Source organism: Choloepus didactylus, chromosome 6, assembly GCF_015220235.1.
Source record: "Choloepus didactylus isolate mChoDid1 chromosome 6, mChoDid1.pri, whole genome shotgun sequence".
NCBI classification, from domain to species: Eukaryota; Metazoa; Chordata; class Mammalia; order Pilosa; family Megalonychidae; genus Choloepus; species Choloepus didactylus.
In genome coordinates, this window is record NC_051312.1 from 32,832,708 (window position 1) to 32,859,915 (window position 27,208).

Consider the following 27,208-nt stretch of genomic DNA (forward strand, 5'->3'; position numbering starts at 1 on the left):
TTTATGTAGAGTGTGAGGTAATCATAAAAATAAAGCTATTTTTACTACAGTGAATAGCAGGTATATGTTTCCCACAGTAATGTTTTACCATTAGTGACAACCAGTGTACTGAAGCAAAAAGAGCACTGGGCCAAGATGTAGGAGACCTAAGTTTTGAGTTTGGAATGAGTTGTCTGATCTTTCTGAGCCTCACTTTTCTCATCTGGTAAATGGATATCTTAATGTCAGCCCTGTCAACCTCTTAGAGCTGTTAGGATGATCAAATGATATAATGGATATGAAAGTATTTTTTTTAACAAATTGAATTAAACATAGGGATTATTATTCCCTTATTAGTCAGTAAGGTTTTATAGGACCTGCACCTAATTCATTTGACAGTGTCTTGTTCAGAAATATTTGTTGAATGATTGAATCCTTAAGGCCTGGTTATTTATATGCAAAGTATCTGGGGTTTTTTTTCAAGGTAAGATATTGGAAATACTTTGCCAATAAATACAGAGAAGTCCCTTTTTGTATCTTTCTGCTACTTAGAAGTGTGAAGCTTGGAAAATATATCTTGGGTTTTTTGTTATCAGATCGATGAGGTCCTGAGACAGGAAGACAAAGCCGAAGCTATGTCTGGCCATATTGATCAGTTTCTGATAGCCACATTCATGCAGCTGAGACTCATCTACAACACACACATGGCAGATGAGAAATTGGAGAAGGATGAGATCATCAAGTTGTACAGCTGTATCATTGGCAACATGATTTCGGTAAGGGCAACCTCTGCACACCATGAACCTTCCCTTCAGTCTCTCACCCACCAGGTTCTAAAGCCTGCACCAGTGCAGGTGTAACAGAGAGTCCTATGTCACTTGGTAAAATTTTACATATGTAGCGTAGCAAGCTACTGACTACTTCTATTGGAACTCCAGCTTACCTTATTGTTAGGATATAAAGCAGAATGCTTATAGTCTACCTAGAATTCTGCTTCTTGTCAGTTTCTTCATTAGGCATGGTGGTCTCCAGCTGGCTTTTCAAATATAAGAATGCTTACATTAAAATTAAAAATACTTTGTATAACAGGAAGGAAAGACACCAGTTCATTTTGGTTATTACTAATAATAATAACCTTCTGAGGGATTGTGTGATTTTTATTTTTTTCTTAATACTCTGAATCTTTTACAAAACCAATCAAATGTTAAATTATGCCATCCAGGTTTATCTTTCTTATTCTATACATTTTTAAACCTCCCTAACATGGTTATGGCTGGCTAGCTGTTTCAGATAGAGAGTCTAGCCCGGGAGGCCTCCACCGGAGTACTGAAGGACCTAATGCATGGCCTCATCACCTTAATGCTGGATTCTCGAATTGAAGATCTAGAGGAAGGACAACAGGTGATCCGCTCTGTGAACCTCTTGGTGGTGAAAGTTCTGGAGAAGTCAGACCAAACCAACATCCTGAGGTATTAGAGCCCAGAACAACTCTGTCTACCCATAGAAACCAGAAAGTCACTAGATAAAGTTGTATGTAACTTTAGGTTTGCCTAATAAATTGATTTATTGCTATTCTCCTCCTAATGAACCAAAGGTATTCATTCCGGCTTGAGACAACAGGTAAAACAAGTAATAATTTACACTTCCAGTACATTTCTTTCTCTGCTTCCAGTGACAATAAAAAAGAGCAGTCAGGCTTTATCATTTACCAGTTGGTACCAAAGCTAAAATTATGTGTATTATCTTAATAACTGAATGTCAAAGTAATCAAAGACAGTTGCTGGTCTGTGAGCTCTCAGTTTATTAGATGGGTAGAGAATATTCACACTTGCCCTTTCAAGTACTGATTTTAATTGGAATGCAGGTTTGAAAATTACTAATGTTGGTTTTTTTTTCACAGCGCTCTACTTGTTTTGCTCCAAGACAGCCTGCTAGCAACAGCCAGTTCCCCCAAATTCTCAGAGCTTGTTATGAAGGTGAAGTTGAAATTATTTGATCTCTTTTCTTTCAAACATAAAATCAATTTATTAAAGTATGGGGAAAGAGGATCTGGAGCTAAGACATAGGCTCAAATCAAACAAGACCCACCTGAAGAATATAGTTAGTCCAAATATCCCTGCCTCCAATTTATACCCCATGCTCAGGCCTAAACAATACTGGCCTCAAACAGTGACAAAGAAGAACTACTTTGTAAATATTTCACCAATTCTAGAATCAAAAGGCAAGAAAGAGGTTTGAAACCTGAGTTTAGAAGTTGGTGGCTTTATGTTTGGAGACAAATTTCTTACCTGTTTGGAAAAAACATGTGTATAACCCTATAATACTTTGGTCTCTGATAGAAGACTCCAAAGGAACATAACAATAACAATATTGTTAATGTACCATATCAGTAATTTTGTTTCCTCAGGTTGGATTTTGTTAATATGAATTACTTACCCTTAGGTACCAAGCAAACTCCAGACATAATTTCCACATTTTCAGATCATTTAAGGCCCCTATCTCTAGGGGATGGGAGGGAAGAGTGGAGATGGATGATCAGATGGATGATTTGTCACTTAAGCCAGATTGATGTGACTAAAGTTATTCATGTTTTAGCAGCTAAATTTGAAAGACGAAATATATATATATATATATAGCTACCTGATCATCGTTTAGAAATGATCCCAGAACTTAGGGAAGATGAGGAATGACAGAAATTATCCTCATTCTTTAGTCACTTCTTCTAACTTTGGTTTCTTTTTTCAATAGTGTCTTTGGAGAATGGTTCGACTATTGCCTGATACCATCAACAGCATTAACCTGGACAGAATTCTTCTGGATATACATATTTTCATGAAGGTCTTCCCCAAAGAGAAACTGAAGCAATGCAAAAGTGAATTTCCCATAAGAACCCTAAAGACCCTGCTGCACACCTTATGCAAATTAAAAGGGCCCAAGGTGAGCGAGAACAGTTAACCAGTTCCTGAGGAAGCTTGAGAGAACATCCTGAAATGGCATTACTCCCATTTGAATGTGCATATGTGTCTCCCTCAGATTCTAGACCACCTAACAATGATTGACAACAAGAATGAGTCTGAGCTGGAGGCCCATCTCTGCCGGATGATGAAGCACAGTATGGACCAGACTGGGAGCAAATCTGATAAGGATACAGAAAAGGGAGCATCTCGAATAGTGAGTGTCCTGACTCGAAAGACTGAGGGAAATGAGGTTGTCCTGAAAGTGATCTTGTCTAAGGTGTAAGCCCCTTAGAGCCTGTCTTTCTGAGGGTCTAAGATGAAGGCTCAGGGATTGGTCAAACCCATCCCCTGCCGTGACGCTTTAACCATTTCCACCATCACATTTTTTAATATAAACTAATTATAACCATGAACTTCTAGATCCCTAAGAAAGTTTTCTGTGTCTATTAAAGACATTGGTCACCAAATAAATCTGTGAGCTCTGTTTAATAGGGAAGGATCAGGACTTTCTTCATCAAATTTAGTTGAAAACCTCAGACTGGAGGCATTCAGTAACCCAGAATATTAGTGTTTCCAATAAGGTCCAAATTTTGAGATATTTTTAGTTCATATTAAATGGTTGATTCCTAATTAGTAACTCAAGTCTAAATAGTCCTTCCTGTGTCTTTTAACTTTTCAGGATGAAAAATCATCAAAGGCCAAAGTGAATGATTTCTTAGCTGAGATTTTTAAGAAGATTGGTTCTAAGGAAAACACTAAAGAGGTGAGAGGGAAAGGGATAAGCGCAACTCGGGATGTGCTTTATGGAGTCACTAACTAACATCCACCCCCACCCCTTTTTGTTGACCAGGGCCTAGCAGAGTTGTATGAATATAAGAAGAAATATTCAGATGCTGACATTGAGCCATTTCTGAAAAATTCTTCACAGTTTTTCCAGAGCTATGTTGAGAGAGGCCTTCGGGTAATTGAGATGGAGAGGGAAGGCAAAGGCCGAATTCACACTTCAACAGGTATGGTTTCATCAGTTGTGTTCTCTTAAATCATCCTTTTTTTTCCTTTTGACCCCTTAAATTACCCTTCTCCAAGACCTTAAAAATCTTTTTCTTGAAGTGTGATGAGCAGAATGTCAAATGGTATGCCAGGTATGGACAGATCGTGGTTTGGTCAGTAAGGGTAGGGCTTCGTTTTCTCATTTCCAAAGATCTTTCTGGTTGATGTCCAACATTTTATATTTTTAGTCTAAACAGCACATTTGCAACATAAGACGTGACCCCACTGAGAACTAAATTGGTTTCTTGCCTTAGCATATTCAAATACCTCCTGTTGCTGACTTTTAAATTGTTCTTCATTTATTTTCCACCCTTTAGAAAGTTCTCATCTTTACATTAAAGAATACCATTTTTCCTAGAGTAACTTGTTTTATTCTTCTATTTACCATGAGGGAGTTTTTCTTTCTAGTGCCTTCCTTGTCTTTTTGGCCTGTGTCATACGTTTTCATTGAGTTTGAATTAATTATTTTAAAGGCCTACATTTTGCTAGTATTTCTTTTCAGAAATTTAGGAACTGTGATGGATTTTTAGTTTGGTTTTGGTTTATTCCCTCTTCTGCCAGAATATTGATCTTAGTGCGGGGGGTTGGATGCCCTCACTCCTATCTCCGCTTTAAGATATTTGTTGGGCACTTCAGCTTCTCCCACTTTTCCTCATGAATACACCATAGCCTTGAGCTCCTTGCTGTCCTCTATAGGTTTGAATAAGAGCTTTCCTGTGTGTAGCACATGGTCTGAATCTAGTGGAATTCTTCAAAACATGTAAGGTCTTCATGTTCTTCACTTGGGCAATTACAGTATACTTGGGTACACAGTAGCTTGGGTTGCTTAGGTTATTTGGATTGTCCAAGTTTCAGGATTAAGACCTGGGGTTGCTGAAATACAACCCCCTGCATAACGCATAATGGCCCAACATACATTCGTCCTTCTGAATCAGTTCTTGCAGTTCCCATCAAGCTTATCGTGTATATTTCTGTGCACTCTTCACCACCAAGCCCAGGTGAATTCTTGTGGATTTTTTAGTTTTTAAGTTTAGTGTAGATATTCAAGCTCCAGGAAAATCTTAATTGTCCCCTTTGGTGACAGATCAGCCAGGGAGCCCAGAAGTAGGGTGTTCATTTATCTGAATATTCTTTATGCATTTTCCTTTCTAAGGCATCTCCCCTCAGATGGAAGTCACATGTGTTCCCACCCCCACAAGCACAGTGTCCTCCTTAGGTAACACAAATGGAGAAGAGGTGGGACCATCTGTCTACCTGGAAAGGCTAAAAATCCTCCGACAGCGATGTGGTCTGGACAATACAAAGGTACTGCTCCCTCCCCTCTGTGTGGGTCAGGGAGGGCGATGACAGGCCAGGCCAAGGGCAGGCCAGCCCACAGAGAAGTGGCTCAGTCTTAGGAGATGTTTTTGCATCTTGACCTGCTTAGACGATGTCTCTTCTTCTCTCAATAGCAAGATGACCGGCCTTCATTGACCTCTTTGCTCTCCAAACCAGCAGTTCCTACTGTCGCCTCCTCCACAGACATGCTCCACAGCAAACTGTCTCAGCTCCGCGAGTCCCGGGAGCAGCACCAGCATTCAGACCTGGATTCTAACCAGACTCACTCTTCAGGAACCATGACCACATCTTCCTCCTCCACAGCTAACATTGATGACTTGAAAAAAAGACTGGAGAGAATAAAGAGCAGTCGCAAATGAAGCTACCCCATTCCCCTGGCACCCTGCAGCTTTAGTTTACTAAACTAGAAGTCCTCATAGTTTAAAGTGGCCTTGGCAGGCCTAGTGTACACACACTGGTTGTATGTATCATACATGGATCTGAGGGAGGAGTGATTGTGGCACAAGTATTTGTACATACTCTGCTCTCTCTGTCAGCATCCTGCCTCTCTAGAAGACTGTCTGTGTATTAGTTTAGTGTACAGACTTGTAAACAGCTGCTCTCCTCTCAGCTCAGACTAGTCACCATATACTTTTTCTTTTTGTTTTATTTTTAATTACCCATTTGTAAAGTTGTCCTAATCTTTCCTAGCTTTTAACTATTCTAAACTCTTTAATAGTTTTCTTTTGTTAGCGCTTCTCCCTGTAGTCCTGAAGGGTCACTGTATTCTGTATGAATGCATGGCATGATACAACTAATTTAAGAGTCTTTTGTAAATAAAGTTTGCATTAACTATACCTGTCTCCCAAGATGCCCCATATCTGGGAGAGTTGAGGCAGCTCTTTCTGTCACTTTTTCCTGGTTCACTCCTTGGAGCTCTCTTTTACTCCTTTGGAATAGGAGGAACCTGACTCTCTAGCTTTCCTTGGGCAGCTCTTAAGAAAACAGAGAAATCCTCTCCTTCCCTGTTTTGAGGTTTTGGTTGTGACTTCTTCCTGTCATCGCCATGGTATTAATGTGCTCTTAGGCATCCAACCACTTTCCAGCCCAAGTGCATCTGAAATTGTGCCCAGGGACTGGCTGTGCTACAGGGATTCTCACCCCACAAATGGATTTGAGTTCATTTGACTAACGGAGGATGGGGGAACTTAGGAGCTTCCTGCTTGGTTATCTGAGTCAGTTTGGGTCCAGATTAACAATTCCTTCAAAATACCAGAAATACTGAGGATTGACCTTTAGAATAAATTCCTCAGGGACTTCCCTCCACAGTCAGAAGACCTCTTCAAGACTAAGAGATTCTGGATCCAGTGAAGACTTTTTTGGGCAATCATTGAGTTCAAAGGAACTTTTCTAGCCCACTTTGAAGACTGGTGTTCAAGAAATGAAAGGTTGACAGAAAAATGAATCCTCTGTTGATTTCAGTCATCATTTTCAGGTGCCCTCTACACTGCTTGAAATTCCCTCTCCTCCTTACAGTAGGAACATGGGAGCGGGTATGGGTTCACTGGAGGGAAGATGGAGGAATTCAGTGCTATAGAAGTGTCTGCTCAGGTCTGGTATTAGCACAGCTAACCTGAAAAACCAAAGTGCCCAGAGCTTACAACCCAGACAACTATAGGTTGGAGGGAAGTGTTCTTGTGAGAATACATACTCTTGTTTACAAAGCAGAGTCAGTATTACAACTAATTCTTAATCCTTTCACCCCTTGCTCTGGTTAAAATTCTGGACTACCAAGGTCCTGCAAGCTCACTGAATTTCCAGATTTTACCCTGCTTTCTGGTCAACCAAAAACAAAGAATTAGGGCAAAGAATTCAGTACTAGTTATCTGTTCCTTCATGTATTAGAAAATGGGAACATTGAAAAATAAAAAAATAAAGGGTAAGAATACCCACCAGCCTTAGGTCCCTTGCCCCTTTAAACCATGCACGTTAGTGGAAGATCCTAGGGCAGCAATGGTAACCACGTGGCATCCCTGCTCCACTCCCCTATCCTATACCCAAGGCAGACAGTCTTCACTCCTTCCCTCTGGGCTCAGAAATGAGACGTCTCAGCCTAATCCTCCAGATACTTATCAATTGATTAGCATGTCACACAAGTTAAAACTCACTATCACACCTGTTGTTGGCTATAGTGTCTGGTTCCCTCTGAATCATAAATGCATTTAACAGGAATAGTAATGCAACATAGTATAGCTAGGAAACTGGTAGAGCCATGTGGAAGGACAGCAATGGGTTAGAGCCATGCTCCCTCCCTCCTTCCCCACCAGTGACATCTGCCGACAGCAACCTTGGAGAATATGCTGCGATACCTTTTACTTACATACTCTGCTGGTCCCACTTCATAATTTATGAAGTACAATAATGGCTGTGTGAAAAGAAATTCTGGGACACAAAAACCCCAATATGCTACTTGCAAGGACCAGAGGAGATGGTAAGTGGCAGAGGAAGAACTTTTAACCTGCCAACCCAGACCTCTATTCCAGCTGCCAGGCAGTAGTGAGAAAAACTGTGACAATGACTTATGGAGAGCCTACCAGGAACTAAACATTATACTAAGTACTTTATGTAAATTATCACATTTAATCGTCACCTTATGAGGTAAGTAATATCATTACATACAACTTATATATAAAGAAACTTAGGTTCAAGAAGGGTAATGACTTTATCTATTAAGGGTGGAACCAGAATAAGAACGCAGGCAGCCTGGCACTAAGGCCCAAGCCTAACCACTGGGCTCACAGTACTCTAAAATGAAGGCCTTTTAAATACTGAGCATGTCAAGACATAAACTTGACATGATTTTAATGACATGAGGAAAGATATAGGGACTCACTAGAATCTACCCACCCCTCACCATACCTACCCTCCTGCCTCTTCTCTGGTCCAAGAACAAGCTCCTTGGAGCCCTTATAGCAGAGTGACTAAAAGCACAGGCCTCAGTATCTTCTGACCACATTTCATGTCCTAGCTTTGCCTCTTCTTAGCTGTGTAAACTGAGGCAAGGTACTTGACTTCAAACCTCAGCCTACCTACCTCTTATGAGGATAGTACCTATCTCTTGTGGGGATTACATGAGATAATCCGTTAAAGCCCCAAATCTAGGACATTCTAAGTGCTCATAAATTCAAGCTTCCAGCTCCCCTCTCCTCTGGCCCTTTTCTGGAGGTGCTGGATTCTTTAAGTTCTCTCAGACCCAGTCCAGGGAGCTGGCTATGAACAGCACTGGGAAGCACTGAAGCTCATTGAGAGAGTCACTTTTATTGGGAACCATACTTGTAGAAACAAACCAGAAAAAAAAATTCTTTCACTGGATTGGTTTCTGTCATGTTTGCAGTGAGGAGCCAGGAATGTGGGTGGCCCGCTATCCTCCAAACCGATCAATGACTTTCTGTATCCACTTCTTCAGGCGAAACACATGTGTGTAGAATCCATATTTCCCATCCCGATCACAGCCTTCACCCCATGAGACGATGCCCATTTGATACCAGCGTTTGTTGTAGGGGCTCTGAGGAAGAGACATGGGATTTCAATTCAAGTATTACGCTGCCAAGCAGCTGTTTCTGAAAACTGGGGTCCCTCCTCACCCACCCGCCCCCCCCCACACACACACACACAAAGATCTACCCACCAGTCCCTGGCCTTGAGAGAAGCTTACCTTCATGACAAAGGGCCCTCCACTGTCGCCTTCACAAGCATCCCCTCGTTGCCCTTCATCGGGCTTGTAACCTTGAGAGAGAACAGCAGTATTCAGGAGCATAGCTCATTCTTCAGTTGCTCCCCTTCAAGAGATACGGAGGGTGAGTGTCTGCCTACTCTCTTCTAGTCATCCCTGACTCCTCATTCCATCACCCCAAGTATTCAATCCTTGAGCTCTGCCTTCAGCATATATCCCTAATCCAATCACTTCTCATTTCTCTATGCCTGGCCAAATCATATCCACCTCTCCAGTGACCCACTAGTTTCCCTCATTCTACTTTCACCCACTTAAAAAACCCACCCTTCAGCCAGCAGGCAGAATGACTCTTTTAAAAAGTAAGTTAGACTTACAGGTAGCTGAGGATAAGGGTGGTAGCCTTTAACTGAATTTTCCCACTTATCTTCCTCAAACAATACAGAACAAAATGAAGAACAATAATAAAATCCTACATGCAAACAAACCACACCTTCAGCATGACTAGAATACAGAGAGCATCCAAACTTCAAATTAATCTATTTAATTGTATATAGAATTCTAAAACTTATGTAGGGATGAGGATGGAAAAATACTATCTACTAGATAAAAGAAGAGGATGCAATTGAATAGGGAATCTTGTAAGTAACCCCAATTCCACAAAATGAATAGAGGAAAACTAAATAAATCTATATAAAGATGCCATAAGTAAACAAAATAAGGGTAAAAATACCTCAGCTAATGAAAATTTTCCCCAAAACACAACCATGAAACAGAAGAAAACTGAACACTCCAAACATATTTATCCTCAAGCAAATTTTTGGGATGTGAAAAAAACACCATGAATCAGAAACAGATTTAATTAGCATTAAAAACAAATCAATAAAAAAATTGGAAGAAATAAAAAGCAGAAAGTGGTTGAAATGAAACTAGGGCAAAGAATAAAAAACAATGGAACAGAACCAATTTAGAATATTATCCAAGAAAACTTCACAGAAATAAAAGATGATTTGATTCTACATATTGAAAGGAATTCAGGGATGCCTGGCAAAACTGACCTGAAGTGATCAGCTCTCAGACATATCCTAGTAAAACTGTTAGACTTCAAAGATCAAGAAAAAAAATCCCCAAGGCCTCCAAGCAAAAAAAGACCAAATAACTTACAAAGGCAAAAGAATTAGACTGGCGTCACACGTCAAAAAATACAAAGCAATCAACAATAAAGCTGCATTTTCAAAACACATCAAGGAAAAAAAGGGTGAATCAAGGATTTTTGTTTCATTTTTCTTCAACTTTGTATTTTGAAATAATTTCAGATTTATAAGACAGTTACAAAAATAATATAAAATCCATAAAGAAAACTCCAGCATATGAACCAAGGACTTTATAGCTACTAAGTTTACCCTCAGGTGTCAATGCTACAGAAAACCAGTTATCAACTGTTCAACTTGGGAAATACTACACCCCTGACCCTTCTTGAAGAATCTACTAGCACACAAGCTTCTTCCAACCAAGAGATGAATGGAGTAACTTCAGTAAAAGCACTGATGAACTGTTCTGAGAAAGCAGAAATAATGCAACTAAAAATAAGAGAGGAGAAAAAAGGAAAGTAAAATCAGTTCACTGATTGTTGTATAACCAATAGGTGAGAGTTCAAAGGTACAATTAAAAGGTTATAGTAATGAAAATGTTCTAAAATTGATCATGAGGATGTATGCCCAACTAAGTGATAAAATGGTGAGGTAGTGAATGTATACTTTGGATGGGTTGTATGGTGTGTGAATACCTCAATAAAATAGCATTTTTTAAAAAGGTTATATAAGAAAACACGCAACTAAGGGCATTTAAAAAGAGGTGTAAGCACAAAGATAATCACTAGAACAAAACTCAAACCTTCCTAAACATATTTTTTAAATAATAAAGCAATAGAGGAAGGTACAAATGAAACATAAAAAGCATAATCATTACAAAGTAATACATGAGAGATGATACCAAATATAGCTATCATATCAATATTAATGGGCTTAATTCAACTATTAAAAAAGAAAAAGATTTTCAATTTGGCTCACAGGACAAGACCCAACCCTATATTTATATGAGACATGCCTAAAACAAAGCAGTTCATAAAAGCAAAAGGACCTCAGGCAACTGGAAACAATAAGAGAGCACAGATAGTGATCCTGAAATTGGGCAAGAATTCAAGTCAAAAAAAGTGACAAGGACACTTTTTAATTCTAAAAGCCACAATCTGCAGTGAAGATATAATAGTTATAAACATCTACACACCAAATAACATAGCAACCACATTTTATAAAGCAAAAACTACATGAGAAGCAAGGGGACATAGAAACATATTTATAATCGATGTTAATACACCAAACTTATATAATGTCAAGCGAACTAAAAGTAAGGCTATACTCCCCCCTACGTGGGATCAGACACCCAGGGAAGTGAATCTCCCTGGCAACATGGAATATGACTCCCGGGGAGGAATGTAGACCCGGCATCGTGGGATGGAGAACATCTTCTTGACCAAAAGGGGGATGTGAAAGGAAATGAAATAAGCTTCAGTGGCAGAGAGATTCCAAAACGAGCCGAGAGATCACTCTGGTGGGCACTCTTACGCACACATTAGACAACCTTTTTTAGGTTCTAAAGAATTGGGGTAGCTGGTGGTGGATACCTGAAACTATTAAACTACAACCCAGAACCCATGAATCTCGAAGACAGTTGTATAAAAATGTAGCTTATGAGGGGTGACAGTGGGATTGGGAATGCCATAAGGACCAAACTCCACTTTGTCTAGTTTATGGATGGATGTGTAGAAAAGTAGGGGAAGCAAACAAACAGACAAAGGTACCCAGTGTTCTTTTTTACTTCAATTGCTCTTTTTCACTCTAATTATTATTCTTGTTATTTTTGTGTGTGTGCTAATGAAGGTGTCAGGGATTGATTTAGGTGATGAATGTACAACTATGTAATGGTACTGTAAACAATCGAAAGTACAATTTGTTTTGTATGACTGCGTGGTATGTGAATATATCTCAATAAAATGATGATTAAAAAAAAAAAAAAAAAAAAAAAGTAAGGCTATAAAAGACCTAGATAACAAGTAATAAAGTACATTTGTGGATATATCAAATTTTACACATAGAAAACTAACTTCTCAAGCACACATGTAACACAAAAATTGATCAAACAGCTCCCCCTCCAAAAATAAACACATCAGTACCATAAAGTAGAAATATTACAATAACTTCTGATCACAGTGCAGAAAAATGAAATTAACAAAATCAAAACACAAAAATCCCGCTCATCTTGAAATTTCAAATCTGCCTATTAAGCAACTCTTGAGTGAAAGAGAAATAAAAATTGAAATTATGGAATTTCTAAAAAAAAAATGAAAACACTACATATCAGAATCTATTGGATACATTTAAAACAGTGAACAGAGGAAAATGCATAGCCCTACTCAATAAAAATTTTAAAAAGTGAAAACTGAAATTCTCAGCTCAAAAAACTAGAAAAAGAACAGCAAAGTAAACAAAAAGGAAGCATAGAAAAAAAAGATAAAAGAAATTAATGAGGTAGAAAATAGGAAAAACCATCAGGCTAATAAATCAAAATCCTACAGGTTTTTCGTGGGGTTTTTTGGGGCTTGGTTTTGTGTTTTGGTTTTTAATTTTTCTTCAAGGCAGGCAAACCACTAGCTAGTTTACTCAAGAAAAAATAAGGGAGAAAGTACAAATAGATGAACTAAGAAGAGCCAAGAATGAAAAATCTTAAAAGAACACATTGCAGCACTCTGCAAAGACAACAGAGCAGACATAAACAAAGGGGAAAATAGTTCTTGTTCCCAGAAAGGAGGAAAAAAAAAAAGTCAGTTCTCCCTAAATTAATCTATAGATTGAACACAATCCCAGTAAAAATACTCAAAAGCATTTTTATGAAGCAGGGCAGGTTGATTTTAAAGTACATATAGAAAAACAAATATGCAAGAATTGCAAGGCAAACATTGAAAAAGAAAAGCTACAAGAGAGGATTAGCCCACCAGATATTAAAACATACTCTAGACCTCCAGGAAGATGGCAGAGTGCGTGAGGTGGAGTAGGCTACTCTTTCATGAAAGAAACTAGGGCGGGGCTGGAGGATGCCTTGGACCATGGTTTCGGGGTGTGACTGACCACAGAGGGAACCCTACAGTTCATGGTGGGGACGTGGGGAAAAAAACGCTGAGAAACGTTGCCTCCAGGGACTGGTTGAGTTTATCTGGCTGGGACTGCCTCCTGGGCCGGCAGCAGTTGAGATGACCATTGGAAATGGGAGTGAGCAGCAGCTCTCCACTCCCATGCACCCACCCTGGCAGTTAGCTGGGGAGGTGATCCACCACATCCATATGGCCGGGAGCTCCTGTGAGGGAATCCAGGAGGCAGCATTTACTCTCCCCCCATGGAAATGTGGGGGGATGCACTGGCAAGAAGCGGGGATAGGAGAGGGCGGTATACAGAAGCACCAGGAGCCCCTCCTACACCACAGAGGCTCGTGGGCACAAGGCAGCCAGGGAGCGGAGCATGTTTGTGCTGGAGGGTGTGCCTTTGAGTGAACTCCCTGTTGAACAGCTCAGGGCTCACATCGCAGCCCCGGGGCAGATAGTCCCCAGTGCACACAGATAACTGGTGCACTGATTGGATCCCCACCCAGTTTGGACCCCACCCAACACACAGAAGTTGGGGGAAGACCCGCTTGAGAGTAAAAGATGGCTTGAGAGCACCAACTGCTGGTAGGATAGGGAAACTGCACTCAAGCAAGCTGTAGCTCTGTCAAATTATATATAAATGCTCAAATTATCCTATATTTCCCAAAATAACCTTATCAAGACAAGCAAATGCCCCAAAGCCAAGAGAAAATCATAAGGCACTTGAAGAATCTAGAAGATATGGACAAGCCAAATGAATAAATTAAAAAGCCAAAAGAGACAAAAAATTTTTTAAAGAAGTACACACAAATCTCCAAAATAATTTCAACAAGATGGTTAAAGACATAAAGGACATCAAGAAGACACTAGAAAAGCATAACAATAATTTGAAAGAGTAAATTTAAAAATAGCAGATCTTATGGAAATAAAAGATATTGTGGATCAAATTAAAACTATACTACAGAAACACAACAGCAGACTTGAAGAGGCAGAAGAAAGAACAGGTGAGGTAGAGGACAGAGTTATTGAATGCAAACGCACAAAAGAACAAATGGTGAAAAAAATTAAAAATTTTGAAATGGATCACAAGGAAATGACGGAAAACATGAAGCAAACAAATATAAGAATCATTGGTGTCCCAGAAGGAGAAGAGTAAAGGGCTAAAAGAGTGTTTCGAGACATAGTTGGGGAAAAGTTCCCAACCGTTCTAAACAACGTAAGTATGCAAATCAAAGATGCCCAAAGAACTCAAAATAGAATAAATCCAAATAAACCCACTCCGAAACATATGCTGATCAGACTGTCAAATCCTGAAGAGAAGGAGAAAGTTCTGAACGCAACAAGAAAGAAGCAATTCACCACACACAAGGGAAACAACATAAGACTAAATACTGATTACTCAGCAGGCACCATGAAGGCGAGAGGGCAGTGGTATGACATATTTAAGATTCTGAAAGAGAAAAATTGCCAGTCAAGAATTCTTGATCCAGCAAAGCTCTCCTTCAAAATTGAGGGAGAGTTTAAAATTTTCACAGACAAACAAACGCTGAGAGAATTTGCTAACAAGGGACCTGCCCTTCAAGAAATACTAAAAAGAGCTCTACTGACTGAGAAAAAAAGAAAAGAGAGAGAGGCCTGGAGAAGGGCACAGAATGGAAGAGTATTAGGAAGGGTAACTTGAAGGAAAAAAAAGGGGGGGTGGGGGTGGGGAATAGATCTGACAACTAAAAACCAAAGAAAAAGTTGGCTGATTCAAGAACTCCCTTTACAGTAACAACTTTGAATATGAATGAATTAAACTCTCCAATTAAAAGGATACAGAATGGGAGACTGGATTAAAAAAATGACTCATCGATATGCTGTTTTTAAGAGATTCATCTTAGACCCTGCAACACAAAGAGACTGAAAGTGAAAGGATGGAAAAAATATTCCGTGCAAGCTGCAACCAAAAGAAAGCTGGGGTAGCTTTACTAGCATTGGACAAAATAGACTTCAAATGCAAAGATGTCATAAGAAACAAAGAAGAACACTATATATTAATAAAAGGGACAATTCACCAAGAAGAAATAACAATCATAAATGTTTATGTGCCCAATCAAGGAGCCCAAAATACGTGAGACAAACATTGGCTAAACTGAAGGGAGCAATAGACATGTCTACAATAATTGTAGGGGACTTCAATACATCACTCTCTTCTATACACAGAACAACTAGACAGAAGAACAATTAGGAATTTGAGAACCTAAACAATATGATAAATGAATTAAACTTAACAGACATACATAGATCATTACATCTCAATGCACCAGGATATACATTTTTCTTTAGGGCCCAAAGGAACGTTCTTCAGGATAGATCATATGCTGGGACACAAAACAAGTCTTAATAAATGTAAAAAGATTGAAATTATTCAAAGCACATTCTCTGATCACAAGGGAATGCAACCAGAAATCAACAACCACCAAAGAATCAGATCCTTCACAAGTATGTGGAGGTTAAACAACCACACTCCTAAACAAACAATGGGTCAAAGAAGATTTGCAAGAAAAATATGTAAATATCTACAGATGAATGAAAATGAGAACATGACATATCAAAACCTATGGGATACAGTGCTGAGAGGGAAATTTGTAGCTCTAAATGCATACATCAAAAGCAAGAAAAAGCTAAAACCAAAGACCTAACTGAACTGAAGAGACTAGAGAATGATCAGCAAACTAGCAAGAAGACGAAAAGAAATAACAAAGATTAAAGCAGAAATTAATGTTCCAGAGAACAATAAAACAATAGAGAGAGTAAATGAAATCAAAAGTTGGTTCTTTGAGAATATCAACAAGATTGATATCAGCTAGACTGATAAAAGTCAAAAAGAGAGAAGACCCAAATAAACAGAATCAGAAATGAGAGCAGGATAATCATTACGGATCCCAAAGAAATTAAAAAAAAAAAAATCATAAGAGGATACCATGAACAACTGTATGCCAACAAGCTAGACAACTTAGAGGAAATGGACAATTTCTTGTAAACACATGAACAACCTAGACTGGCCCAAGAAGAAATAGAAGACCTAAAAAATCAATCACAAGCAAAGAGATCCAATCAGTCAACAAAAATCTATGCACAAATAAAAGCCCAGGGCCAGATGGTTTCATAGGGGAATTTTACCAAAGTCTCCAAAAAGAATTGACACCGTTCCTGCTCAAACTATTTCAAAAAATTGAAGAAAAAGGAACACTAACTCATTTTATGAAGCTAATATCACTCAGAAAAATCAGATAAAGATACTACAAAAAAGGAAAACTATAGGCCAATCTCCCTAATGAATACAGATGCAAAAATTCTCAACAAAATACTTTCAAATCAAATCCAAAGGCACATTAGGAGAATTATACACCACGACCAAGTGGGGTTCAGTCCTGGCATGCAAGGGTGGTTCAACATAAGAAAATCAATCAACAGAATACAACACATTAATAAATCAAAAGAGAAAAATCAAGAATCATCTCGATAGATGCTGAAAAAGCATTTGACAAAATTCAACATCCCTTTTTGATAAAAACACTTCCAAAGGCAGGAATTGAAGTAACCTTCCTCAATATGATAAAGGGCATATATGAAAAACCCACAGCCAGCATAGTACTCAACGGTGAGAGGCTGAAAGCCTTCCCCCTAAGATCAAGAACAAGACAAGGATGCCCATTCAAAGGTATGGGGATGGATAGGGGTGATGATTGTGTGTTAATAGGATTATAAGTTTCAGAGCTGTACTGAAGGCGAATTGGATAGAAAGGAGTTGTAAAAGGCATATCCCACAGATCAGCAATACAAATATAGATACGTGTTTGCATGATATACTTTTAAGGCATGACATTTGTAGAGAGAGTTGATAACAGAATGGTTTATCGGAAAGATCTACCTATTGCATATTAGGGACTATAATTAATAGGAATACCTTACTAGTACCACACAAATACTAGGGACAAATAATTACCTAAGAATAAACTCCAAATGAATCAGGGATCTAAGTGTAGAAAAACGTAAACCAAGTACTAGAAGAAATGAGTAGGAGAACATTTTGATAAGAAACAGGGTACATATTATCAAAGTGTCTCCCCACAAGATATTTGCTAATTACAAAAGGAAGACAAGAACTTCACAGTTCTTGTCAAGTTAACCTGGCAGATAAACCTTAACCAAATGTCCACAGTTAATATCACCAATAACGGGACAAACTGACATCATCGGTGACTGCTAACAGGATGCGCTGAGAGGGACACAACATCACTTAGCCTGACCCTAATCATGAGAAACATTAGACAAACCCAAAGTGAGTATCAGTCTACAAAATAACTGGCCTGTACTCTTCAAAAAGGTCAAGATCAGGGTTGACAAAGACTGACAACAAAATGCAAGGTGTGAATCTGGATTAGATCCTGGGTGAGAAAAACCCTTTTTTTCTTTTCTATAAAAGACATTCGTGGGATAATTGGCAAAGCTTGAATAAGGTCTACAGGTCATATAATATATTGCACCATTAATAATTTTCCGTTTATTGTACTGTGGTCATGTAAAAGAAGATCCTTGCTTTTCAGAAACACACACTCAAGTATCTAGGGGTACAATTACTGTCAAACAGTATGTGTTTATACACACATGTATATACAAATACATACACACATTCATGCATCATACACACATATACATATCACACACACATACACACACATATACATAATATGTAGAAAGAGAGAGGAGAACCTGGATGAAGGTATAAATGAATTCTTTGTATTACTTTTGCAAATTTTCCCTAAGCCTGAAATGACATTAAAATTTAAAAAAAAAAATTTAAGTAAGTTAGATCATTTATTCACCTTCCCCAAACACTCTCATAATTCCCCGTCTCACTCAGAATAAAACACGAAGTCCTTCATGGCACTACTTGAAGTTGCGTCTTCTGCCTGCCCACCTCTCTCACCTCACCTTCCACTGCCCTGCCTGGGTTTCCTGCACCCTAGCCCCATCTGCCTGCCTTCTGTACCTCAGACACTTCAAGCACACATGCACCTCAGGGCCTTTGCACCTGCCGTTCCCGCGGCCTGGGGTGCCCTTCCCTGGAACATGCCTGGCTAGCTCCTTCCTTCTTCCAAGCTCTGCTTACCTTCTCACCGAAGCCTTCTCTGGCCATTCTATTTAGAAGATTCCCTTGCCCTCATCCTCTGCTTCTTTTTTCTTTGTAGCACTTATCAGCACCTGGTGTTCTAGATCTGTTAATTAAGGGTCTCTCCTAGGGAGGAAGCTCTCTGAGGACCCAGGGACTGTCTGTCTGAGCCCTACTGTTCCCAGCATCTAGAATTGTGCATGCAGTAAATATTTGCTAAAGGACTGAATGGCTTTTACCTTCACTCCCACCCCATGGCCTCTAGCTGCTCTCTGATTTCACATATATCAAACATTTCATCAGTGGCTAGCACGAGACCATACACTTTAAACACACTATCTTGCTTAACCCTCACCCAACAAGCATATGGGACAGACGGTTTTATCTCCATTTTACAGAGGAGGAAAGCACGCCTCCAAGAGGTTAAGCAACTTGCCCAAAGTTATGGCTTGTAAGTGGCTGAGCCAGAACTGGAACCCACGTCGTTGCTCTTAACGTGTCCCAAACCCACCCACCCCCCACTCTAAGTCCCTGCTGCTCCCTCCTGCCAAGCCATGCCCTGAGGACTTGCCGGCACAGAACATGTTGTCTGTGATACGGATCCGAGTGGAGGCCTTGCAGACGGGCCGCTCCACAATGGGCAGGTTAACCACCTGCAGGACACTGGGCTGCACCTCGTTTATGCTGGTCGTCCACGTATCCCTCAGGTTGCCCCAGCCAGTCACCCGCCCTTTGTATCCAGCCTGGAGCAACCTTTGGGGGAAGGGAGAAGGATCTGGTGAGACCTGACTCCTCCAGGAGCCTCCTGGCCCCAACACCATCCCATGGAGCCCCAAATCGGAAACACCAAGGCAGAAATGACCTATAGAGGTCACCCACCCACACACACCCTTTTCCCTGAGAAACTGAGGCCTGGAAAAGAGAAGGTACTTCTGCAAAGCTCCACCATGGCGGAGTCAGACCCAGAACTCAGCCCATGTCTGCCCCTCAGCTAACGGCCTTCCAGCGGCCGCACCTGGCCACTGTGTCCCTGTCGGGCAGGCACACAGGGTGAATGTGGTCGTTGAAGGTGATGGGCTTCTTGAGCTTGAGCAGGGCGATGTCCCGGTCCAGGTTGTCCCTCCAGTTGTACCTGGGGTGAATGTGGATCTTATCCAACATGGAGATCTTTTCGGTGCCACGCTCATACCTGCAGAGACCACAACAGAGGAACAGAGAGGCTGTAGGCCCACCCAGTGAGGGGCAGCTGGTCCCCCGAGCAGGACCCAGGAGACAAGGTGAACTGTCAGCCACCGTGAGGGGAGGGGGCCAGGCCGAAAGCTGCATAGGGCTTTGGAGCCAGACAGCCCAGGAAGATGGGGGTACGCAGAAGGGCAAGGGCAGCTTGTGGGGCAAGGACAGGGGCACAGATCACAGGCCCTGGTCTGAAGAGCCTCTATTCAGGGACTAACACCCTGGGCCACATGCTGGTGTAGTAGGAAGCTGGGGACAGACCAGGATTTTGCTTTCTGCAAAGTGTTAGTTTCTCTGTTCCCAGCTCCAAGGCTAAATGAGGACGTGGCCAGTGGGATTTCCCAGTCCCTGCCAGAATGTCATATTCTGGGAGCTGTTCAAGCATATCCCACATGCCCCAAATTCATCAGTGCACTTCATGGTCACTCTGGAGGACTTGGACCCCTCCCGGCACTCATGGACCCCGGTCCTGTACTTGGTGCGATGATGTTTGCCAATGCGCACGAGAAGCTCATTCTCTGTGAAGTTCTTGTCCCAGGGCGGGTACAGGAGGCAGTGGGCTGCAGTGAGGACCCAGCGGTCACTAATAAGGCTGGCTCCACACAGCAGCTCCTGCGGGCTCTTCCGGAAAAGCATCACCTGCCTGGGAGGGGGAGCAGAAAGTGTTAAGGGCTCGGGGGCTGCCCCCCCACCAACCCTACAAGTGAAACGTCCCAGATTTAAGATATAATTAGACAGAGCCACTGTCTGACCCAGACCTTAGCTTGACCTGGCTGCTCTGGGACCTGGGGCGTTCATGCGATGCCCAGGGGCTGCCTCCTGCTTTTGTGTCTGTCCCCCACCCCCAGTTTTATCCAGTCTAGAGTTTGCATAGATTAGCCCAGCTCTGGAGTCAAAAGAGGTGGTCTGAAGTCCTGCCTTTAGCAGTGTGATTTAGCGGGGCCTCAGCTTTGCCTTCTGCAGAATGAGAGAAATAACAGACCTCATCTCATAGGACTGCTGTGAGAAGCAGAAGAGATAATAGACATAACGGATTGCAGCAGAATAAGGCCAAGCTACTATATTCTGTGAAGCCCGGGCCTACAGGGAAAGAGGCCCTCCCCCAGCCCCCAAGGGCTGAAGGTGAGGGGAGAGGGAAGGTGGGGGAGAGGCGGAGGCAGAACGCCCAGGGAGTGGATCATGGGGCAGGGGCCCGGGTCGCACCAGGGCGCCATGCCGACATCCGCCTCCGAACCCCCCACGATGCGCCCTTGGATGTAGGACGCGAGAAGCTCCTTTTCCGCTGTGTCCTCCGCCGACTTCTTCTCGAACAGAGGCCGCAACCCACAGTCTGCAGAGCAAGCGGCGCCGTGAGGGGCGAGCCCAGCCCCCAGCCCCGCGGCCCAGCGGCCGCCCGCGGCCTCACCTGCCTCCCCCGCGCCGAAGGTCTTCTCGTTGAAGAAGGGCTGGTACTCGTCGGTGAACGTGCGCCCTTCGATGGCGCCGTCGGGGTTCTCCTCCGGCCTGTCTACCGCCTCCCCGTCCACGGGCTCCTCTGCAGGGACGCAGGCGACGGCTGGGGCTGAGCCGGGCCGGTCGCCACCCGCCCGCCCCGGACCTCCCGGGCGCCCCCTGCCGGCAATTTGGGGTCGAGGGTAAGTGTGCCGGGGCGCCTGGGATTCTGGGTAACTTGGCCTCCAGGGTCTCAGTTTACTCTTCTGTAAGAGGGGGAGAGAACCCATCTCCCCCGGCTAAGGGGAGGAGTTAAGGAACGCGCCCACGTGCGCACGTGGTAAACCTTAGATGCGTGGAAGTGACTGTCGGTCTTGCTGGTGTTATTCCCTCCGGGCTTTGTCCTCTTGGCGTCGGGTCCCGGCCCTGCCTACTCACCGCAGTAGTTGAGGTCGCAGTACTCAAAGTCGCCAATTTCTCCAGCCACGTAGCACCACGCGCCCTCCTCGTCCCCATCTGGGTTCCGGCAGAAGTTCTCCACCAGCGGCACCGCGGGGCTGAAGTCCTGGTCTTTGCTCAGGGCCTTGGCCTGCGCGCTGGCCCAGGCCAGGCAGGGGGACCCGTGGGCGCTCACCGCCAGGCGCCCCTGGTAGTGCCGGCCACGCTCCGGGACGCACGGCTCCCACGGGAGCGACGGCTTCACCTTGGTGCCTCCGGAGCGCGGCGTGAGCTGCACGGTGAAGTTGTCCTGGCCTGGGGGGTGAGGAGGGAGCGGGGCCGAGTGGGCAGGCCCACGCACCGAGCCAGGCGGGCAGAGCTTCCCTGCCCCGCCTCGCTGCTTTCTCGCTATGTGATCCAGGGAACTCTCTGAGCTTCAGTTTGCTTGTTTATAAAAGGGGTTGCTGATGCCATCCTCGCAAGGTTGTTGAATGTATTAAACAGAATATAAAGCATAAGCATCTGATAAAGTGTCTGGCACATGATAAGCCAGAGATTGTAACCAGGTTTTGTCTCTTGCGCTAGCTTTAATCAATTGTTAGTGACCGCCTGGAGTGCTCTTTTAAGGGTTTTGTTTGTATAGGGGCACAGCAGGAAAGACTTCTGGGATTGACCAAGGATGTTTACATGCTCAGTTCCATGCCTGCAACATATTTATCATCCTTGTGCGTGTGTGTGTGTGTGTGTGTGTGTGTGTGTGTGTGTGTGTCTTTGGTAAATCTTAGCTGTTTTTGCTAAGATGATTGATAATTTGGTATAAGACCAGGCCCAAGATCAAGCACTGGGTCCAACAGGGATGCACAAAGGGCAAAGAATACCAGCCCATGTGTGGGAGATGGAATTACTGGTGCTAATTCGTTAGCCCTACTTGAATCCCTGGAACTTTACAGGCAGAGGCAGTGTCTACTTCTCCTGCACTTGGTGTTGGCCTTGTGCAGGGAACCTGCTCAAACTAATGGAATGTGGGCAGAAGTGACTGAACCAGTTCTGACGCTAGGCCTTGAGATATATGGTATGTTTCTGTGTACTGTTTTGTGCTTCTGCCGTCTTCGTGAGAAGAGCTTCCCGGGAGAGTTGCCACCCCTCAGCCTCAGCCCCAGAATGAAACCAGGTGGAGCAGACCCGGGTCCAACCATTAGTGAGGATCTGAGCTCAGCTGGACCCAGGGTTTGGAGCAGAACCAAAGCCAACCTATGTCATTCCACCGCACAAACACATGAGAAATACATGCTTGTTGTGTCGGCCCCTGAGATGGCTTGTTTTGCAGCATCATTGTGGCGGTTGCTAACTGATACACCATGAGAAATAACGATGAGAGTCACCCAGGGAGGAACTGTATGAGTCTTGTGCTGTGGTGCTCAGAAAAGGGCGTGTGGACTAAAACAGTTAGGGAGCATCCTGAGCAGGAAGGAAAGCATATTTGATTCAGCCTGCATCATAAGGAAGCCAAGACTGGGGAGGAAGATGGGGGAGGGGGTTGAAGCCGAGTCCCTCGGGTCTCCCGACTTCACTGACCAACAGGCCCCCATATGTTCTAAGTGACCAGCCCAGCTCCTAAGGAAGCTGGGATCTTGGTTCCCACCCCAGGCCTCCAGGCCCCATGGAGGCCCCTGGGCCTTGACCATGGATGCCTAACTGCCCCTGGCTCACCACAGACGGGGATGCTGCACTCCTCCCTCTGTATGGTGGGGTCTGTAGTATAGCACCACGGCCCGGTGGTGCTGCCATCTGCATTGCGGCAGAAATTCTCCTGCAGGTCAGCCCAGGGGTGGGTGGTAGAGTTGATTCTGGAATGGGAAAGGGGGTTAGCAGGAGGTCCTGGCCCCCAGTGTCTCCTTGCTCCCTACAGTCAGCCCATGGGCAGACAGGCCTGCCCATCACTCACTTGGGCTTGTGCGGGTAGCGACTCCTCCAAAGCTGGCACTCGATGCCCGACCGGGTGACGTTCACCTTTCCTCGGTAGTTCATACCCAGACCCTTAGCGCAGTTCCCTGCAGAGGCCCCAGTCCAGGTCAGCATCGGGAGCCTGAGGATTTGTCCCCCTTTATCCCAGCAAAGCTCTGTCTGTCCAGCCCCTCCAAGCTCTCTCAGGTCCACGACGCTTGGCCAGCATTTACTCATCATCTCCCCTACTCCTGGCAGTTCTCCAATCCACTGAACAATAGTCACCAAATAGTCATGGAGTGCCCACCATGTGCCAGGCACTGTACCGGGTCTCTAGGACATAGGGATGAATAAGATGTTCATAGTCAAGGTCCAGGCCCTTACAGAGCTTATATTCAGCATCTCCTCATGGCTCACAGGAGGAAAAAAAGAACAAGGCCCTTCTACAATCTGGCCTTGGTCTATCTGTCCTGGTATTTCAGCTCCTAAATCCTGGGCTCACCAGGCTCTCTCATGCCCCAGGGCCTTTGCACCTGCTGTTTCCTCTGCTTGGGATGCAGAGTTCATCAGGACATCCCATAAGGCTAGGTCAAACTCTGCTTCCTCTGGGGAGTATCCCTGATTGCACTGGCAATCTGGACGCTCCTTCTTCCCTGTTCTCTTGGCACCTTGAATAGAACTTTTTGAAGAGGGAAAAACCTTGATGATTTGTAGTTTGTTTTCCCATGATATTGTATGCTCTCTGAAGGCACGGATTGTATCTGATTATCTTAGAATCTCCAGCACCCAACACAGTGCCTGGCATGTAGCAGGAATTTAGTAAAATGTTGACTGAGTTATTTAATTAATGAAAGTATGGCCAGTGATTAAAGAGTTCCATGTAGTGGGGCCAATTGTCATACTAAAGGTCTGTTCTGTAGAGGAGGGAGGAGGCTTCCTGAAGGCTCGTGTAGATGGTGGCCTTTGGGCTAGCCCTTGAAGGACAGGGAAGCTTTCAGTAGGCAGGGGACAACGTGAGCAAGGGCCAGGAAGGAGAAACACCTTGGCATGCTTGGATAAGTGCTTGCTGTCAGAGTAGCTGGGAGGTTGGGTCTGTGATTGGTGCAATGGGAGGTAAGGCTAGACGTGGAGGAAAACCAAGAGCATGCCAAGCTCACCAGGCTAAGAAGACTGTGCTTTGTTCTGTGGACAATGGGGAGCTGCTAAAGATTTTGGAGAATGAATGTGCCATTGCAGGAGTTGTGCTCTGGGAGTAGACGAAGACGGACTGGGGTGAGCAGAGGCTCAGGTCAGGCAAATGAGAATGAGGCCTTAAACATGAATCTGTTGTACATTCATTCGCTTGTTCCTCCAACATCAAGCATCTTACTGACTGCCGGGCAGAGGCAGGTGCTGGGGATGCAAAGACTCATCCTTGACCACAGGGACAAACAGGCAGTGTCAGATGGTAGACGCCGCCACCACTGGGCACACCAAACCCACCCCTACTGCTTCTCTCCCAGGCTCAAGCCCCTCTCTCTTTGGTCTGCTTGCCCCTCACATCCCGTCCCCCTGACTCCCACACCAGTTCCTCACCTTCCAGACATTCAATGAGCTTTTCTCGAGATTTCTTCACTGAGTCACAAGCTGGAAAAGAGCCAGAAACATCTTTGGGATAGGGGTAGGGACAGGACGGGCTGGAGTAAAAGGTGGGTGGGATGACATCAAAACAGAGAGCTGGACAGACAGGTGAATGGATGGATGGATGGGTGAATGGATGGATGGATGGATGGATGGATGGATGGATGGATGGACGGACAGACGGACCAGATTCTCTGGGGTAGAACATTCTCTAACTGGGGTCCCCAGACCTCCCCTTCTGGAGCAAACCCTTCCCAGTGCTTACCTGTGTACTTGGCCCAGAATGCATCCTGAAAAACAAGGGCTGAGGGTGAGGCTGTGCCAGCATCCATTTTGTGTTTTGTTTTGTTTGCTTTAGTAAACTTATGTCTTCTTATAGTCCCATCCCTTACCCAGATCACATGGGGATCAGGCTCTGGGGAGGTTTATGGCAGAGCTTCCTGCTTTTGTTTCCAAAAGCTCAAGCCCACTGAGGAGCGGGGAAGAGAGGGGCCTCCCTGTCCTCCAGCCACTACTGAAAAGTGATTCCCCTGGTCTGGGGTAGGCAGTTGGAGAGAGGGTTGTGGGCCCTTGGAGTGAGCTCTGCCAGGGAAAGGAAAGGAAAGGCTGCAGAGAGCTCCAGGAACACAGAGGCCTAAGCCCAGGGCCCTTTGTGCTACTAAAAGATGGTACAAAAGTAGCATATGCCATGTGGGCCAGGGCAAGGGGCTCGCACAATGTAGACAGATGTCTTGAGACCACAGGGCCTCCCAATATCATGGGGCCTCACCAACCCTGGAACCTCAGCATGGCCCAGGCAAAGGGACCCCCAAGAGTGGCTGAAGTTGGTCTTCCTACCAGCCCAGTGAAATGGGGCTCAGAGTTGCAATGACTTAACTGATCAACAGAGAACCACGATGTTCCTTCCCTGCCTTGTTTGAGGTCCTAGAGTTAGACCCACTTGGTGAGACCCCTGGCTCTCCCTCCCTCCACGCAGCCTGGCCCTCACCGTGGAGCTGGAAGACTCCAGGGCCTCGAAGGCCTCCTCGTAGCTGCACTGCTCCTCCAGACACTCTCGCTCCAGGTTCCCCTTGCGCACCTCCTCCAGGAAGCCACTGTTGGCCCGGCGGACCCGCTGGAGCAGCGAAAGTGCTTGCTGAGGGCCCAGGAACACTGTAGAAGGAGGGTGGGGGGACAGTGGCCTCAGGGAGCCAGGCCGCCTTGGCCATCGAGGGGGCAGGAGGGAAGGCTGGCCTGCCCTGAGCTGGCTTCCGAAAGGGGTGGCTAGGATGGCAGCAGGACCCAGAAGGCTGCCAAACATAGCCCACCGGCTCCCTTCTCCCTTCCGGTCATTGATCACCCCCAGCTCACTCCACACATTGCAAGAGAGAAGCAGCCACTGATGGCTCAGCACTGGGGACCCAGCTCCTCCTCTAGCTGGGTGCCTTGTGCTGAGGACCACCTGGGGTGGGGCGGGGTGGGGGTGGGGTGGTCTCTGTGTTCCCTATCAAGCCAGGAGCCCCCAGCCCATGAGCCCAGACCCCAGGCTGTGGGCCCGTCCCAGCTTCCAAGCCCCCCCACCCCCCGCCACCTTACCATGCTGGCTGTGCACAAGGCTAAACAGGGCAGCCAGGGCCAGGTAGTCAGGCAGCCGCAGGCCTCGGACGTGCGCCATAGCGTGTCGGCTCGGGACTCTGAGGGCTCGTCCTGACCCCTCTGGGTTAATGTTGAACTAATGTGAAGAAATCAGCCCAGAGGGAGAGGTCAGCGGTCAGGGCCGTGGGGACAAGTGGACAGAAAGTCCTCCTGCGCATCCCCTGCCATCCTAGGGGACAGGTCCCCCTGAGACCAGGGCTGGATGGTGTGGGAAGAAATCAGAGAGGAAGGGTCAGTGTGACCAGGGGCTCTCAGCCCTCCCTCCCTGACCGTGGGGAGAACTTGGGCCGTGTGTGTGTGTCAGAAGATGGCTCCAAAGCTTCCATTCTGAACACATGGCGATGGTCGCTTTAATCTCTATGTGCCTCAGTTTCCTCATCTGTGCAATGGGAATCATAACAATACTTTGCTGTGAGGACTAAAGGAGACTATGAATGGAAAGCCCATGACATACAGTGAGTGCTTAATAACTGAGAGATGTATGTGTACAAACCAGATATAAGGAAATAGCGGCAAGGTTA

General features: G+C 44.5%; 2 protein-coding genes across 2 annotated transcripts in view; one reads left to right on the top strand and one right to left on the bottom strand.

Moving 5' to 3' along the window:
• Positions 1-6,166, top strand: part of CKAP5 (cytoskeleton associated protein 5) — a 138,362-nt gene extending 132,196 nt beyond the window's left edge. Inside the window, exons 36-44 of the mRNA XM_037838906.1 lie at positions 576-755; positions 1,261-1,448; positions 1,880-1,955; positions 2,728-2,916; positions 3,013-3,150; positions 3,616-3,699; positions 3,787-3,946; positions 5,140-5,291; positions 5,438-6,166. Of these exons, the coding sequence (XP_037694834.1) occupies positions 576-755; positions 1,261-1,448; positions 1,880-1,955; positions 2,728-2,916; positions 3,013-3,150; positions 3,616-3,699; positions 3,787-3,946; positions 5,140-5,291; positions 5,438-5,683 (1,413 nt within the window). The 3' untranslated portion in view covers positions 5,684-6,166. The remainder of the gene's footprint in view (positions 1-575; positions 756-1,260; positions 1,449-1,879; positions 1,956-2,727; positions 2,917-3,012; positions 3,151-3,615; positions 3,700-3,786; positions 3,947-5,139; positions 5,292-5,437) is intronic.
• Positions 6,167-8,601: 2,435 nt separating this feature from the next.
• On the bottom strand, positions 8,602-26,752 carry F2 (coagulation factor II, thrombin). Its single transcript, XM_037840456.1, has 14 exons — positions 26,628-26,752; positions 26,041-26,204; positions 25,318-25,342; positions 25,008-25,058; positions 23,434-23,539; positions 23,199-23,335; positions 21,489-21,803; positions 21,025-21,153; positions 20,823-20,949; positions 20,095-20,262; positions 19,402-19,575; positions 18,958-19,139; positions 9,019-9,089; positions 8,602-8,868 (listed from the first exon to the last, which is right to left on the bottom strand). Exons 1-14 carry the CDS (start codon positions 26,704-26,706, stop codon positions 8,725-8,727), a joined length of 1,872 nt encoding a protein of 623 aa, XP_037696384.1. The 5' UTR covers positions 26,707-26,752; the 3' UTR covers positions 8,602-8,724.
• Between the last annotated feature and the right edge of the window lie 456 nt (positions 26,753-27,208).

Coding starts and splice junctions, on each gene's coding strand:
- F2 (XM_037840456.1), bottom strand. CDS start 26,706: ATGGCGCACGTCCGAGGCCTGCGGCTGCCTGACTACCTGGCCCTGGCT. Junction 25,343..26,040: donor TGGAGTCTTCCAGCTCCACG/GTGAGGGCCAGG, acceptor CTTGTTTTTCAG/GATGCATTCTGGGCCAAGTA. Junction 21,154..21,488: donor CTGCGACCTCAACTACTGCG/GTGAGTAGGCAG, acceptor GCGTCCCTGCAG/AGGAGCCCGTGGACGGGGAG.